Source organism: Heterodontus francisci, chromosome 17 (genome assembly GCF_036365525.1).
Source record: "Heterodontus francisci isolate sHetFra1 chromosome 17, sHetFra1.hap1, whole genome shotgun sequence".
Taxonomy (NCBI): Eukaryota; Metazoa; Chordata; class Chondrichthyes; order Heterodontiformes; family Heterodontidae; genus Heterodontus; species Heterodontus francisci.
The window spans coordinates 33,468,914-33,486,982 of NC_090387.1; the positions used below are offsets into that span (position 1 = coordinate 33,468,914).

Here is an 18,069-nt window from a genome sequence, read left to right on the forward strand (position 1 = left end):
ATAGACAATTATGTAACTGATTTTTGCAATTTGTTGAGAAGAAAAATTTGCTCCATAATTGGAAAAAGAACATTGGAGTCCAAGTTGTCCTTGCAAAACTCTTGTCAGCGAGCGATGGTATTTCAATTTGTGAAAGGAAGGAAATAATTGAAATGAATAGAATTGAAACCTTAGTAAGCAAATGCATCATTTTGATAAAAAAATACTTTTTAAACTTATAAAACAGGAAATCAATCCTAAAATTATCTTTAGTTTTACTTTCTCATTGCTGTGTTCCTCATGGGAGCATATCATCTTTCTGTAGCTGCCTTGAGTTGGGAAAGTGATACGCCCTGCTTTAAGACTGTGTTCAGTGGCTAGTTGTTGGGAGTATTCTGGGAGTGAGTGGTGGTTTTGGCAGACATTTCCTCCCAATGATCGAAAGCAGTCTAGCTCTCCATCTAATGACCTATTTGAAAACTGACAAAAGCAGTAACTTGAGTAAAATGGCAAAGTACCAGCTAACTACACTGTTCTTGGTGACGGCAGCAGCACAGGTAGATAAGGTGGTTAGGAAAGCGTATGGGATCCTTGCCTTTATTAGCTGAGGCATAGAATATAAGAGCAGGGAGGTTATGATGGAGCTGTATAAAACACTAGTTAGGCCACAGCTGGAGTACTGTGTACAGTTCTGGACACCACACTATAGGAAGAATGTGATTACACTGGAGAGGGTGCAGAGGAAATTCACCAGGATGTTGCCTGGGCTGGAGCATTTCAGCTATGAAGAGAGACTGGATAGCCTCGGGTTGTTTTCCTTAGAGCAGAGAAGGCTGAGGGGAGACCCGATTGAGGTATACAAAATTATGAGGGGCATTGATAGAATAGATAAGAAGAAACTTTTTCCCTTAGCAGAGGGGTCAATAACCCAGGGGGCATAAATTTAAGGTAAGGGGCAGGAGGTTTAGAGGGGATTTGAGGAAAAATAATTTCACCCAGAGGGTGGTTGGAAACTGGAACACACTGCCTGAATGGGAGGTAGAGGCAGGAACCCTCACAACAATATTTTAGATGAGCACTTGAAATGCCATAGCATACAAGGCTGTGGGCCAAGTGCTGGAAAATGGGATGAGAATAGATAGGTGCTTAATGGCCGACACAGACACGATGGGCCGAAGGGCCTGTTTCTGTGCTGTATAACTCTTGGATTCTATGACTCTAATGGATCCCTCACAGTTACAATAGAACTCAACTGGTTCTGTTTTCTTGCATTGATTATGAATGATGTAATGGAATGGCTTCTACTTTTAAAAAAAAAATGTTAAAAATTGTTTTGTTACCTTTTTATTGTTGTAACTTAAGGCTCCGTTTTAATGTGTTATCAGGGTTCAGAGCATTTACAGGCCTTTGCACAAGTATTTCTATGACATTCTCCATACAGAATACCGTGCAGCAACTGATGTCTATGCTCTCATGTTTCTAGCGGATGTAATAGACTTTGTGATTATCATCTTTGGATTCTGGGCATTTGGAGTAAGTATCTGACCTTTTAATTGTTAACGTGCAATCTAATAGTTTTTTTTCTAATTTTCTCCTATTGACTCCCATCCAAGTGGTCATTTTTCGTGAGTGAGGCTCCATAGTGAGTGTCATTGAGCAATTTGACAATTAGGAGCATCATAGCTAAGCCTAATTTAACAATATCCAGAACTGCACTTGAAACATGCTCTGTTGGAAGGGAATCCATGGGGGTCTCCTGAATCCCCACTGAGGTCAGCTGACTCAGCACAAGCTGGGCGTTGAACCTAGGATCTATATGGCACAGCCAGTCTCTATTCAAATTCACTGAACCATAATATGATACAAAAGAGAGTTTCATTTTGATTATAATCTCTGTTACCAAGAAAATAATTTTTTGATGGAAATTTATTACTGTTTGCAATTTCTATAATTTCCTTTTTTTTAAAAGATAAACTAGTTTTCATTCAAGACACACTTTCAAAATATCTCCATTTACCGATTAGGCATGCTACAGCCTGCCGGACTGAACATTGAATTCAATAATTTCAGAGCATGATGGCAGCCCCCCCCCCCCCCTCCTTTTTATGTTTAGTTCTTTTTTCTTTATTTTATTTTAGGTTTTTTTTAGTTTGGTTAGTTTGTTTCTACTGTGCCTACCCACTGTTGGTGTTTTTAAAAAAAATTTCAATGTTTGTGCTTAGAGTGCTTTGTGCTTTACAGTCAATTCACACCCTCTCTGTACTAACACTTTGTCTTTCAGCACACCATTAACATACCATTTGCCTTTGTTCCATGACCTTCTGGTCAGTTATTCTCTGTGACCCTCTGTCCTATCAATGCCTTCTCTTTTGTTATCTCTTGCCCGACCCCCGCTTTACTTGCTTAAAACCATTTATATTTCTAATATTTGTCAGTTCTGAAGAAGGGTCACTAGCCTGAAATGTTAACTCTGCTTCTCTCTCCACAGATGCTGCCAGACCTGCTGAGTATTTCCAGCATTTCTTGTTTTTATTTCAACTTTCCAGCATCTGCAGTATTTTGCTTTTATTTAAAATATCAACTTGCTTTTGTTTCCTACTGGCAGCTTCTAGCTGAAAGGTAGTGGAAACCAGGGATAGCTATATCAAAAAGTTTTAAACTTGAGGCTCAGGTTTTGCCCCCCTAGATATTATAGCAGTTCACCAGCATGTGATCGTCAAATAGAGAGGCTGGAAATTACATCTTGGAATACATTGATGGGTCATTGATTGTTTGATCTGTCTGCTTTCATTCTTGGTTTGGTATCACAATGAGTAAACAGTGTCTTGAACAGCCAGATTCTGATTTTTATATACCCTGAAGTCTCTTTCTTTCCCAAACAGAAACATTCAGCAACTGCTGATATTGCATCAACACTGTCTGATGATCAGGTTCCTGAGGCTTTCTTGGTGATGGTGCTGATTCAGTTCTCCACTATGGTGATAGACCGTGCACTGTATCTGCATAAAACTGTACTGGGAAAGCTCATTTTCCAGATAATTCTTGTCTTTGGAATACATTTCTGGATGTTCTTCATATTACCTGCAGTCACAGAGCGGTAAGCAAATAGGATATTTAGTAGGGACTGAAAGGAAGTTGTGGGGGGGAGCGAGGGTGTGGGTAGGGAAATAAAACAAGAAAAATTAAGAACAAGTTTTTTTTATGTGTATGAGTGCTAACAATGTTAATTCAAATTCCTACCATGCTGATATAGATACTGTGCCAGCAACAGACAGACACACACAACCGTAGAAAAATTACGGTACAGAAGGAGGCCATTTAGCCCATCATGTCTGTGCCATCTGAAAAGCAATTTAATCCCACCTTCCAGCACCTGGTCCATAGCCTTGCCAGTTACAGCACTTCAGATGCATGTCCAGGTACCTTTTAAATGAGTTGAGGGTTTCTACTTTCACCACCGTTCCTGGCAGTGAATTCCAGACACCCACCACCCTCTGGGTGAAAAAGTCTTTCCTCGTGTCCCCTCTAATCCTTCTACCAATCACCTTAAATCTGTGCCCCCTGGTAATTGACCTCTTCGCTAGTGGAAACATGGCCTTCCTGTCTACTCTATCTAGGCCCCTCATAATTTTGTACACCTCAATTAAGTCACCCCTCAGCCTCCTCTGTTCTAAGGAAAACAACCCTAGCCTATCCAATTTTTCCTCATAGGTGCAACGTTTGAGCCCTGGCAACATTCTTGTAAATCACCTCTGTACTCTCTCCAGAGCAATTATGTCATTCCTGTAATGTGGTGACCAGAACTGTACGCAATACTCCAGCTGCAGCCTAACTAGCGTTTTATACAGTTCCAGCATTACATCCCTGCTTTTGTATTCTATACCTCGGCCAATAAAGGAAAGCATTCCATATGCCTTCTTCACCACTATATCTACCTGTTCTGCCATCTTCAGGGACCTGTGGACATGCACTTCAAGGTCTCTCACTTCCTCTACTCCTCTCAATATCCTCCCGTTTATTGTGCATTCCCTCGCTTTATTTGCCCTCCCCAAATGCATTACCTCACACTTTTCTGGATTGAATTCCATTTGCCATTTTTCTGCCCACTCAACCAAAACATTGACATCATTCTGGAGTGTACGGCTATCCTCTTCACTATCAACTACACGGCCATTTTTTGTGTCATCAGCAAATTTCCCAATCATGCCTTCCACATTAAAGTCCAAATCATTAATATATACCACAAACAGCAAGGGACACAACACTGATCACTGGAATGCCACTGGAAACTGCTTTCCATTCGCAAAAACATCCGTCGACTATTACCCTTTTTCCTGTCACTGAGCCAATTTTGGATCCAACCTGCCACCTTCCCCTGTATCCCATGGGCTTTCATTTTCCTGACCAGTCTGCCATGCGGGATCTTGTCAAATGCCTTACTAAAGCCCATGTAGACCACATCCACTGCACTACCCTCATTAATCCTCCTTGTTACTTCCTCAAAAAACTCAATCAAGTTAGTAAGACGTGGCCTACCCTTAACAAATCCATTCTGACTATCCCTGATTAATCCGTGTCTTTCTAAGTGGCAGTTTATCCTCTCCCTCAGAATTGATTCTAGTAATTTACCCACCACCGAGGTCAGACTCACATAATTGTTTGGAATAATCTCATAAGCCCAGAGGTGAAAGTTTCAGTTCTTATATTATTTTGACATTCGATTGTCGCCATTGATGGTACAGAGAACATTCTGATACTACTCTATCACTGGTTCACTGACTTCTTCATCTTTTAATTGGTCATCTTTCAGAATTATACCTAAATAGCTATTAGCACAATGTAGAATGAAGGTTCCTTTGACCTGTGCACTTGGTATAAAGTACATATATATTAAAGCCCAGTCAGCCTGTCCATATGGGCATAGTGTAATGTCTGCACACCGTTATCCCCTTCCATACCCACGAAGCCATACAATTTCCTAGGAGAGACAAAAAAAGAAGAGAAAAGGCTTGGGGTTGTTTAGGGAAAAACTCTGAGAAATTCCTTCCCCGCCCAGACTGAGGACTGGATTTTGCCGAGCTCCCAACGTCGGGCTCCGTGGTGAGGGTGCTGGGGGACAGAAGATGGTTCCGGCAGAGGCCCGCCAAGGAGCCTGACACTGGGAGGGCCGGGCCCAATTCTCCCGGAGGTGGCGAGGCTCTGTGGCGGCCCCCGCCCCCGTCACTGGACGATGGGACCTGCATCCAAATGTGTAAGTCAATAAATTTAAATAAACTCACTTTGAATCTTCCAGGCCCACCACGATCCTCTGTGCGGCGACTGGCACTCCTGTGCTTTCACTTCCCTGTCTGGGAAAAGGAGGAATGACTCTGATGGGGGGTTGGGGAGGCAGGTGGAGTTGAGATTTTTAGTGTTTGGGGGGGGCGGAACGGGGTCAAATAATTGTCATGAGTGTGAGGGATGGTGGGAAGGGGTGACTTTAAACTTTGTACAGTCTTGGGGATGGGGGGGAAGGTCACATTTCGAAGGAAAGTGTTTTGGAGGGGGGGTAGGGCAAATACTTAATGTAATTGTTACTGTGGGGTGGGAAAGGGGCATTACAATTTTATTTGCAACATAAAGGGTGGGGGGGAATACTTCTTTAAAAATTTAAATTGACTGGCAGGGTTGGCTGCCCTTTAAAAATGGCACCAGTACCTGTGCACAGGCAGCTGACGTCATTGCCGGTGTCAGACAGCTTGCCCCCTCCATGTGATTGGGGGGGAGTTGTGCTATTTAAATGAGCCGCTGCATGGGAGATCGTAATGGCTCTGTGGCATGCGGGCAGCCATTATTTTCGCCCATCACCAGGAGCGGCGGTGGGCTCTTAAAATCCAGCCCCAGGAATCACATCTCCACTCATATGTAGACATCTTGCCCATTCTTAGAAACTCGTCCAGATCCCTTTTGAATGTTTCCAACAAATCCATATTTACTGCATGTGCAGGTGCAACAAACTTGTTCTGGGGGTTGTCAACTTTCTGCAAATAAAAAAACAAGTACCTGTGAGCACCTAATCTAGCTCAATATTTACGTAGCTTCAACTTATGTTCCCTTGGCACCCCTAGCCCTACCTAGCTCAAATGGACTATATACTTGAACCAAATCAAAGCTTTTTATTATTTTAACCACTTCAGTCCAATCTCCTTTAAGTCCACACTCTTGTAAAGTAAAAAGCTACAAAGGCCCTCTTCTGAATCCTTTCCTGGGCTCTGGATACCCACCATGTGAGAGGACCAAAAAGTGCCAATGTATTCTAGATATGTCTAAAACAAGGCCTTGTATAAAACAGCATAATTTTTTTGTTTTGGATTTAACAGTCCAAACACTCTAGTAGCCTGGCCGCACTGTTCATGACCCTTTAATGATTAATGCACCATAATTCCCAGGTCTTTTTCCTGCTCAGCACCTTTAAGCATGCAACCCTACATGGTGCACACATGCTTGTATTTGCTCCTCAAGTGCATTTCATTACTTTTATGTATATTAAAAGGCATCTGCCAGTTATGGCCTCATTTCCCCCATCAGATCTAGAGCTGCTGCAATCTGTTTTTCTCACCTAAGGTCCTTAGTCCCCAATATACCTTTGTCTCATGTGTGAACTTGTGGACAGTTCCTCTGGTGACTTCATCCAGATCATTGATAAAAATGGTAAACGCGCCTAACACTGATTTCTCAAGGATTCCACTAGTGATCGGTCCCCATACAGAACCGCTTTCATTCGTAACCAGCTTCTGCCTGAGAATGCAACCCAAAGTCTGCCTGCCAGTCCCATAGGATTTATCCTTATTTAATAGCCTTTCTGTGTGGCATCTTGTCGAAGGCTTTTTGAAAATCAAGATACATGATAACGATTGGGCATCTGACATCACCAACTTAGTAAAGCCCTCAAAAGGTTCAACCAAGCTTGAGAGACAGAAATACACTGGAAATAGTTGACTCCTTATTTGGCCTTGATGGGATATAAGCTACTGGAAAGGCTGGCTATGCTTAGAGTGGATAAGTCACCTGGTCCAGATGACTTGCATCCCAGGTTGCTAAGGGAAGTGGGGTGGAGATAGCAGAAGGGCTTTCCATAATCTTTCAATCTTCCATAGATACGTGGGAGGTGTCAGAGGCTTGGAAAGCGGCAAATGAGACACCCTTGTTCAAGAAAGGTTGTAAGGACATTCCTAGTAACTACAAGTCGGTCAGTTTAACATCAACAGTGGGTAAGATTTTAGAAACAATAATCAGCAAAACAAATTAACAGGGAGTTGGAGAGTTTAAGTTAATTAAGGAGAGCCAACATGGATTTGTAAAAGGCAAATTGTGTTTGAACAAGAGAAGGTTGGTGAAGGAAATACAATGGATGTTGTCTATATGGATTTTAAGAAAGCGTTTGACAAAGTACCACATAAAAGGCTGGTTAACAATATTGAGGCTCATGGAACAAGAGGGTCAGTGTCAGTTTGATTAAAAAAAATTGGCTTAAGCTCAGAAAACAGCGAGCCATGGTAAGTGGTTGTTTCTCAGACTGGAGGATGGTAGACAATGGTGTTCCCCAAGGGTCAGTGCTAGGCCCACTGCTTTTTTCATATCTATAAATGACTTGCATATTGGAATGCAGAGTAAAATGTCAATATTTGCTGTTGATACCAAACTTGGAGATGTGGCAAACAGTGAGGACGATACCAATTGACTGCAACAGAACATAGATAGGCTAGCAGAATGGGCAGACAAGTGGCAGATGGAATTTAACACAGACTAGTGTGAGATGATGCATTTTGGCAGAAGGGCTAGGGAAAGGCAATATATACTTAATGGCACAGTTCTAAAGAGTGTGCAAGGACAGAGAGACCTGGGGATGCATGTGCACCGATCTTTGAAGGTGGCAGGACATATTGAGAGTAGTTAGCAAAGCATGCAGGATTCTGGGCTATTGAGTACAAAAGCAGGGAAGTTATGCTGAATCTTTATAAAGCTCTGGTTAGGCCACATTTAGAGTATTGTGTCCAATTCTGGTTACCACACTTTAGGAAGGATGTGAAGGTCCTTGAGAGGGTGCAGAGGAGATTTACCAGAATGATTCCAGGGATGAGGGGATTTAGCTAAAAGGTTAGGTTGGAGAATTTGGGGTTGTTTTCCTAGGAGCAAAGGAGATTAATGGGTGATTTGGTAGAGGTGTACAAGATTATGAGCGGCTTAGATAAGGTAGACAAAGAAAAACTGTTCCCATTAGCTGATGGTACAAGGACTGGGAGACACAGATTTAAGGTTTTGGGCAAGAGATGCGGGGGGGGGGGTGAGGAAGACCATTTTTAAGTAGCGAGTGGTAACGACCTGGAACTCTCCCTACGAGGGTGGTGGAAGGGGAAGCAATCAATTATTTCAAAAGGAAGTTGGATGGGCACTTCAGTGAAATAAGCCTGCAGGACTATGGTGAGATAGCAGGAGAACGGGACTGATTGCATTGCTCTACAGAGACCTGGCATGGACTCAATGGGCCAATAGGCCTCCTCCTGTGCAGTAGACTCTAAGCTAATCAAGCACTACATTGGTGGTTCAAGCTGAATTGTGAAGGGGACTTGGGATTTGTACCGTCTTACATCATTTAAGTCTTTTCTATGTATGAGTAAACAGAACTGTTTTTATGAAAGAATAAGATGATTGAGAGGGGTTATAGCTCACTCGAGACAGTAGCATTTGTAGCTAAGAGACAGTAATTTGAAAATATGGGAGATGGAGAGGAATAAGTGGGCATGATGGTTATATTGTACTTTAGTGGTACCAAATTATTGATAAATTATTTCCTTAAAGTAGTTAAATTCCACACAGTCTGTGTTGCTGATGCATTACAGAGAAAAGCTGTAGTACCATGCGGTAAATATCTGTAGCTTAATGACTAGTTCAGTTAATTGTTTAGTGCAGTAATCAGGCACCAGTCTTCATGTTTGTTGCATGTATCTGTGTTTTTTTAAAACAGAATGTTTAACCAGAATACAGTGGCACAGCTCTGGTATTTTGTGAAATGCATCTACTTTGCTTTGTCTGCGTACCAGATCCGCTGTGGCTACCCAACTCGCATCCTTGGTAATTTCCTCACAAAGAAATACAATCATCTGAACCTTTTTCTCTTTCAAGGGTAAGTAAGGAAAACTAGTTTTGTAACCTGTAAATTAATGTACACTTTTTATTTTACTTCGATTAACTCTTACCTTTTTCAAACTTTACAGGTCAGCTAGAAAAACCATTGAAGGACAAGCCAATGAGCTGAGTCCTTATGTCATAGTGGTATTTTAACAAACAGCTGTAATGTTAATTCATGAGCTTGTTCAGCCTATCTTATCTTTCAGGATAACCCAAGTTTTAAACATGCCTTATTTTATAGTTTCCGCCTTGTACCGTTTTTGGTGGAGCTTCGTGCTGTGATGGACTGGGTTTGTACAGACACCACACTTTCCCTCTCAAGCTGGATGTGTGTTGAAGACATCTATGCCAACATATTTATCATCAAGTGCAGCCGTGAGACAGAAAAGGTATTTGCTCTGATGATAAACAGCTTTGTCTGGTATCTGTTAATTCAGTTGTAATGAAGTAAAATACTATTTAATTGCAGCAAGAAATCTTCTGCTTAGCTCTGCAGAGCCTTGAAATGAGCAAAATGTTTTTTTTTAAAAGTGTAAATTCTTTCTCCCTTTCAGGCCACCTGCTCCCACATACCAGTGTCAGCTGTGGCTCAGTTGGTAGCGCTCTCACCTCTGAGTCAAAAGGTCAAGGGTTCAAATCCCACTCCAGGACACGAGCACAACAATCTAGGCTGATGCTCCAGTGCTGTACTGAGTGAGTGCTCCACTGTCAGAGGTGCTGTCTTTTGGATGAGACGTTAAACCAAGGCCCTGTCTGCTCTTTCAGGTGGATGTAAAAGATCCCAGAGCACTATTTCGAAGAAGAGCAGGGGAGTTACTCCCTGTGTCCTGGCCAATATTTATCCCTCAATCAACATCAAATTGGCTGCCACATTTCCTACATTACAACAGTGACTACACTTCAAAAAATGTGCTTCATTTCAAAAAGATGTACTCCATTGTAAGGCGCTTTGGGGTGTTCAATGGTCATGAAATGCATGGTATAAATACAAGTCCTCCTTTCACTTTGCAGCAAATGGCAAATGTTTTTCTTTAGCAGTGGCGCTCAGTAACCTGCCCTAAGATATGCATGTGAACAGCCCAGGGTAGCACTACTGCTAACATTTCCATTCCTGCCTGTGCTCTCTCCCTCCCCTGCAGTAATGGCCCAGTCAATGTCAAGTTCATTGAAGGATTTGTGTCAAACTGCTTCATGGTGCAATGTGTTGGCCTCCTACATATGGCAAACAAGTTTAATACTTTTAGCAAGATAATTTCTCATGGCATCCGATTACCAAATATATTCACCATACAATAATTTATACCTCGTATGATAATATTTTATAAAGTTTATCCAGTGAGTAGGTCAGGAGCAGAGCCCTAGATTTTGACCCCTGGTTTATACTGCATTAGCTGAAAGTAGGCAGGCAACAGTCAAGGTGTTACCATTGGTTTCAGTGCATTTTTGAAATATGTTGCAACTATATGCCAAATCTTGTCCAAACTTTTGGTAATAACTGAATTAATAATAACCTACTGTGAACAAAAATCTGAATTTTGAAGATGTTTATTGGTAAAGCAGAAGTTGATGGTGCTTTTATTAGCAAAAATTTCTCAGATTTTAAAATGTAAAGTTAAAATGTATCATGAATTTGAACCATAGAGAGATATAAAATGCACCATTCATGGCTGTAATCAGGTTGGCCAGTTCTTAATTTATTAGCCCTTTAAATAATAATAACTTATAATGAATTATCATGTTATTTGGCAGGAAAATTCTGATTTAATACCATGGAATAATTATTTTCCTCCACCTCCCAAAGTTACGACTGTGTATCTCACCTTCACTTGTTAGTATTCCCTCCCTCTCTTTTCCATCATCGAAGTATATTAAATACATATAGATCAAGTACATTCAGAATATTACTTCAAAGTAAGACAAGAAAGTAGGACTAGAGGATATAAATGTAAATTAAATGAAAAGTAAACGTAAATAAGCATGTACTTGCAGTAATAAATGTTTGCAATAATTCACCAGGAAGGATAATAGAGGTAAAGTCATTTGGTTTATTCTAAACACGGTTGGATGCTGTAATGTACAAGAAAGAGGAGCTTTAGTTGGCTAAATGGCCAATTTGCATCATTAACTTTCCTTAAGTTATTAATGAGACTGGTAACCATGACTGATGAAATACATCCTGTAGGAGATAGCTGAATGCAAACATTAATGGATGACTTGAGCTTGACTTAATCTTGTCCCGTGTTGGAAGTTCGCAATTTTATGGTTAACTGCCTGCCCTGGAGTAATTACTATCTTTAATTATGTATTTGCACCAATGTAGGTTCATCTATATTGGTCCAATAGTAGTTGTGACAGGCCAACGAATGGCACCCACTGTTAGTTAAATTTGCCCTTGCCCATTTAATGTCGCTGATATTTTGCCCTGCAAGTTGCTGGAAATGAGAGATGTGAAGCAACTGTGTGTTTCCTTAACTAATTAAAGAATTCTGAAAAAAGCAGTGTGAAGACTGACAAGGACGTGTAAATTAGAGTGCATGATTTGATATCAAATCAGGTACAGAAAGAGAAATATAGAGAGGGAAATGATTGGAATGAGAGAGAGAGGAAAAAGGGACCAAGAAAAAGTTTTAAAAAAAAGTTAAAGCCTTAAGAAATGAGACTTCATATGTAATAATTAGTACTCAGTATTTAATACTTATTATATCGTTCCAAGGGTATTTCAACATGAAAATATTGTTTGATAGCTCTCCTGTGAAGCACCGTGGGACTTTATGCTAGAATAAAGGCGCTGTATACATACAAATTGTTGAAATGATTTGACTCTACTTTCTGTGGTGAGTGTACTTTGTAACTGCAGTGACAGTACAGGAACATCATACCGTTCAGTGCATTTGAACAGGGAACCAGGCAGTGAGATGCTGTTTTCACAAAACTAATTGGGGCGGCACAATGGCGCAGTGGTTAGCACCGCAGCCTCACAGCTCCAGGGACCCAGGTTCGATTCTGGGTATTGCCGGTGCGGAGTTTGCAAGTTCTCCCTATGACCACGTGGGTTTTCGCTGGGTGCTCCGGTTTCCTCCCACAGCCAAAGACTTGCAGGTTGATAGGTAAATTGGCCATTGTAAATTGCCCCTAGTATAGGTAGGTGGTAGGGAATATGGGATTACTGTAGGGTTAGTATAAATGGGTGGTTGTTGGTCGGCACAGACTCGGTGGGCCGAAGGGCCTGTTTCAGTGCTGTATTAATAAATAAATAACAACTTTTGATTTCTTCGTTTGATCACACACCTGGCCTCACCTGAAATTGCTGTGGCATTTGTGCATAAATAACGGTAGCGCTATTAGCCTCACCATTATTTTGGCAGCAAATTTGGGGCCATTATTTCTGCTGCATGAGATGCTTAAAATACCAGTTCTAAATGGGAATGGATTCTGCTGTAGTATTTTACTACTGCACATTAGTTTTTAAAACCCTGAGAGTTATTCCTAACAGTCAGTTCTGGTTGTACTTTTGTAGAGGTATCCACAGCCTAAGGGTCAGAAGAAAAAGAAAATTGTGAAGTATGGAATGGGAGGCCTCATCATCCTTTTTCTCATCTGCATCATCTGGTTTCCCCTTCTTTTCATGTCATTGGTCAGATCAGTAGTCGGCGTGGTGAATCACCCAGTAGATGTGACAGTAACAGTTAAACTTGGTGGCTATCAGGTAATTATTTACAACTAAAAGCTGTGAAAACCCTCCATATCTGGTTTCAGCATATTAGAAAAGTCAGTTCCAGAATATATTGAATGCATTGCCAAAGGTATACAAATGAATTGCTATTTTCATGTTGGTTACCCATCTATTCACGTAGATAGTTTTCTTTTATTATTTTCGTTGATGTTGATGATGGACACAAAGGTTCTGAGGTTTTCCCCAAGACCTTACGGCCTGTTCAATCACAATGCAGGTAGCATATACTTGCTAAAACTTTGCTGAAGAATCATGCTTGGTGCTGTTTTGAGGCCTTTTCACATTCCAGCTTGCTAATAGTGTAGGCATCGCTGCCAGTACTGAGTATTTTTTTGGCTGATGGAGAACAGTGTTACCTTCTATAGCACTGGCTCAAAATGTTGGTTCACTTCCCTAATATCTCTGCTCAGTGCGGATATAATGAGGCTCATATTGCTGTCTATATTGTGATGGGACAGACCGTAAGGAGTCTCAAGACCTGATTCAGGGGCTTTCTTGGGAAGAACTACAGTACCAGTATCTCCATCATCACCATTGCCACGCTGCACAATTTTGCCTTTCAATAAGGATTACGCATTGAAGCATTGGACGAATAAGAGGAAAGTGAAGGAGGTGAGCAGGAGGCTAAGGGAGGCTTCAGAAAAAGGTCACAAAAAAGAACTCTTAGCAACCTGCTAGACATTTATGGACACATATCATGAGAGACAGCTGCAGCATCAGTTCTTCCCTCATGGGCCCTTCTCACCCCTGACCACACCCCTCCAGCACCACCATCAGAAACACATTATTTGCTTACTGAGTTGTAACTTTCCTCCACAACTCCCAATTGGAAAACATTTTGCTACTCTTTCTTGTGGGTATTCCACCGAGTCCCAAATCATTCCATATGAAAAAAATCTGTGAGATCTCCTACTGAATTTATTGACCACCATTTACTTCCTACTTATCAGTTCTCCCTCCCTTTAGGAGCTGAGGTGGCAGTTCCTTTATGTTGATTATTGGCCACCTTTCTCCTTTTATGAAAAAATGTAAGGAGGGGAGGCTCTTTGCTTCCAATCATATGAAATACAACCCAAGTGTGAGAAAGCATTCCTTAATAAGGTGTTAACAGGTACAAGAATTGAGCAATTACATATATGAATCTTTTACTGCTTCCTGAAATGTTGTGAGTAAAGAAACACTTGCAGGGGAAGGAAAAGGGTGTGAAGAATCTAACAGTCTCTTGTGGATATTTTAGGCAAGTAATATACAGGGCCCTGAAAAACCCCTAGCCTTACACTTCATGCACATTCTTTTGGGCACAGAATGGCTGCCATGACTCTTGAAAGCTGCATCAGCACCAGATTTTTCTTCTCTCTTTCCTTCCCCCTCTTTCGCCCACCCCAACAAATGAACTCCCAGTAAGGACCGCAAGTCATTTTGTGAGTCCGTTAGTGACATTAAAAGGTTGAGCCAGGGAATGGACGGGGCACTCCAAAAGGTATAAGTACAGGGCCTAGAGCATTTCCTGTTAAAATCCACAATGGAGAAAAATTGTGCACTAATACTGTTGACCAAAGAGGTAAGCGTTATTACAAGCATCTCTCTGTCACTGAGCGATTCAATCCATATTGTTTCGAATAAATGTTTGCCTCAGATTGTGTAGATTATAATCATTAATACTGTAATGATGCATGATCTTAATTTAATTTGTATTTGTTTGGTTAGGGCGGCACAGTGGCGCAGTAGGGCGGCGCAGTGGTTAGCACTGCAGCCTCACAGCTCCAGGGACCCGGGTTCGATTCTGGGTACTGCCTGTGCGGAGTTTGCAAGTTCTCCCTGTGACCACGTGGGTTTTCACTGGGTGCTCCGGTTTCCTCCCACCGCCAAAGACTTGCAGGTGATAGGTAAATTGGCTGCTTTAAATTGCCCCTAGTGTAGGTAGGTGGTAGGGAATATGGGATTACTGTAGGGTTAGTATAAATGGGTGGTTGTTGGTCGGCACAGACTCGATGGGCCAAAGGGCCTGTTTCAGTGCTGTATCTCTAAATAAAAAATAAATAAATGTAATTAAAGTCAAAGACTATGAAAAATGTTTTTAACCTTATGCTTGCAGCCACTGTTTACAATGAGTGCGCAACAACATTCTCTAAAGCCATTCACCCAAAAGGATTATGATGACCTCTGTTCAACGTTTGAACGCAATCCAGTAAGTTTTTAAAAAATTCTGTAGTGTTATAAATACAATGGTACGAAGGAAATATCAGTTCTTTGAGGCGATACATAGAGTGCTAACTTCAGGAAAGTAACATTCAGTAAGCCCAATTTCCCTTCCAACAGTCACCAGCAAATCAAAAACAAGCGCAAGTAATAAAACAAATTAGAAAATAAAATTGGATTGCTTACTTGATTGTGGGCTGTTGGGCTGGCCTGGGCTGGTTAGTCCTCTCACTAAGTAGCACCTTTTGATGTTCTTTGCTCTTTTAAGGACAGATGCTTGAATGTATCCTCGCCTATTTAAAATAGAACCCTGTAGAACCTTAGATTGTTTGAATGGGGGGGGGGGGTCAGACATTTCTCTCCAAATGAGTCATTGGATATATCGTCAGTTTTAGCATCTTATTTAGAGCCAGTTATCAACAATTTACCATCAGAGAAGTCTGAAACATCCTGTAAGTAGGAGAGGAAAAATTGTATGAAAAAAAGCTTTTAATTTTTTCAGTGTGCAAATTTTAATTTTGAGTCGGTGCGTGAACCAGATTGAATTCCACAGAATCTAGACAGGTAAGGGTGATTTGATTGAGGTTTTTTGAATTTTGAAAGGAATTGATAGGGTAGCTCAAGAGAAACTGTTTTGCTTGGTTGGAGAATCCAGAACAAGGGGACATAACCTTAAAATCAGAGCCAGGATATTCATGTAAAGGGTGGTAAAAGTGTAGAACTCTCTCCCACAAAAGGCAGTAGATGCCAGTTCAATTAATAATTTCAAATCTAAGATGCATAGATTTTTGCAAGACAAGGGTGTAAACCGATATGGAGCCAAGGCAGGTGGATGGAATTATGATACAGATCAGCCATGATCTCATTGAATGTCGGAACAGGCTCGAGGAATTGAATGGCCTATTCCTGTCTCTATGTTCCTTGGTCCAAAATGTAAAGATGCCTCAATTTGTGGGATACTTAATTAATGGTCCAAGATTCAAGTTAAGCTATCTATTCCAATTGCTTGTATTTTACTTGGACAGTCAAGACTTTAGATTCTATATCTGCTTCTTGTTGGAGAAAAATTAGCGCTGCTCCTGGCTCCTACATGATGCTGCTATTATGCCAGAGATTGGATTGTTCTACATACTGTGGATGGGTATTCCCGATTTCTAGACACAATATTGACAACAGTAATTCCCAGCCATCTCGTGCAGCACAGTTTGGTTCCCCGGAGCTATACTAGGAGCAGGGAGTGTTGGTGGTGAAAGATTGTTGTAAAATAGTGGGAATTGCCCTAATTTCTTGCAGAGAAATTGCAGGCTATTGTGACTACATATTGGTAATTTCTGTTGCTAAAACAGATAGTAAAATTGATTCTATGATTGTCACAGTGAGACAGTGACAGTCCTCTTTCCACATCCACTTAGTCCACTGAGGCGGAGTTCTATCTCCTGTTCAGGTTGGTATTCTTCTCCCCTTCCTACGGCTCCCACCCACTCTGCTCACATGGTCACTTCTTCCCCTTCAATTCATGCTGTCATTGTTCACCCCATCCCCCATCAATTCACACAGGGAGAATCGGGGAGGAAACATGCCAGCATGAACTGGAATCACAGAGAAGGGAAGAATGTGTGTATGAACCTGGTGAGGGAAGAATAGGAGGGAGGAGAAGGGGAGAGGAGTGCAACGTGAATTAGGGGGAGCAGAACTGTGTCTCTGTGAACTGGGTAGGAGAAGAGTCTCATTGTGACACTTACAGAAACAATTCCATTATCTATTTTAACAATCTTGCAATTTCTCTGCAAGAAATCAGGAACATACTCAGTTATTTTTTTGCAACCTTTGTTAAACCAAAGAAAGAACGTTGTGTATGTGTGCAGTTTAAATTATGACAAGCCCTCGCCCCACTGCTTTATCAGAGGGCAATATTCAGGACTGTTCTGACATGTCAGTTATTGTCCATAGAAATTATGAAATGAAACAGGCTGTTTATCCCAGTCAGTCTGTGTTAGCCTTTTTGAAGCTGTTAATCAGCTATTGCTAATTTTCTAATTTTGCATGTATGTTCAAGATCCTTGACTCATAATTTATTCAATGAGATTGACCCTTTTTGGCCCTTTTATAATCTGCACCTGCACATTTCTTGACATCTAAATTGGTTTCTCTCCTCTCTTAAAGGCTGCTATGCAGTTTATTACACTCTACAGTTATGAGGATGTCATGACTGCACATATCGAGGGAAGCTCAGGATCACTGTGGAGTGTCAGTCCACCTAGTCGCCAGGCAATGATTACTGAACTAAACACCCATAAATCTGTGATGACACTTCGCCTTATGTGGACTTTTCAACGGTACAAACACCTTTCAATATCAACAGTTACCAGATCGTTGGAACAAAATTGTATACTTTTAAAATAAAAGGGGAATATTTTCTCTGTGTGCTTTGAGCTGTAAACACATAAAACTTGGAAAGAATATATTTATGATTTTACTTTGTGTAAAGTTGCAAAGAGGAAATGTTAAGCCAGAAAATATAACTTTCATAGTAAACATGCATTATATTGAATTAACTTTTTACATTTTAATTGAACATTTAACTTGATACAGAAAATGAAATCTCAGAGGAACAGAGAAATTAAATATAACGATAAACACATTTTGATTCTAAATTTTGATAAACCAAAGCAGATAGTATATCTACAATGCTAGTTGATTTTGAGTTAATACAATGCACTTGCTTTAGGTCAAGCAGGTTTAGAGGGGGAGGTGTGGAGGTTGGCAGTTTGACTAGGGCCAAGGGAGGACTGAAATGTTGTAGGCCAGAAGAGGACAAAAAGGTAGAGAGGGAGAAGAGGAGTAAGGTAGGTTAGGATTATAGGGTGATGAGGAAGGCTGAACAGTTATGTGGAATGTTAATACTGTAAATTTAGACAACAAAGTTTATTTGGGTAGTTCTTGAGATCGTTGGCCAAAGCTTGGTCTTTGATTAACCAAACACGGTAACT

General features: G+C 41.0%; 1 protein-coding gene across 7 annotated transcripts in view; it reads left to right on the plus strand.

Moving 5' to 3' along the window:
- The window catches only part of piezo1 (piezo type mechanosensitive ion channel component 1 (Er blood group)), a 394,374-nt gene that overhangs the window by 355,257 nt on the left and 21,048 nt on the right, over nucleotides 1–18,069 (plus strand). For 6 of the 7 annotated variants that reach the window (XM_068049232.1, XM_068049233.1, XM_068049237.1 and 3 more), the window contains 7 exons: nucleotides 1,365–1,512; nucleotides 2,862–3,076; nucleotides 8,984–9,142; nucleotides 9,389–9,536; nucleotides 12,665–12,853; nucleotides 14,976–15,068; nucleotides 17,243–17,415. In XM_068049232.1, coding sequence (XP_067905333.1) covers nucleotides 1,365–1,512; nucleotides 2,862–3,076; nucleotides 8,984–9,142; nucleotides 9,389–9,536; nucleotides 12,665–12,853; nucleotides 14,976–15,068; nucleotides 17,243–17,415 — 1,125 coding nt within the window. Of the gene's footprint in view, nucleotides 1–1,364; nucleotides 1,513–2,861; nucleotides 3,077–7,115; nucleotides 7,230–8,983; nucleotides 9,143–9,388; nucleotides 9,537–12,664; nucleotides 12,854–14,975; nucleotides 15,069–17,242; nucleotides 17,416–18,069 lie in introns of those variants that run through there. The other variant, XR_010976661.1, reaches the window with a different exon arrangement.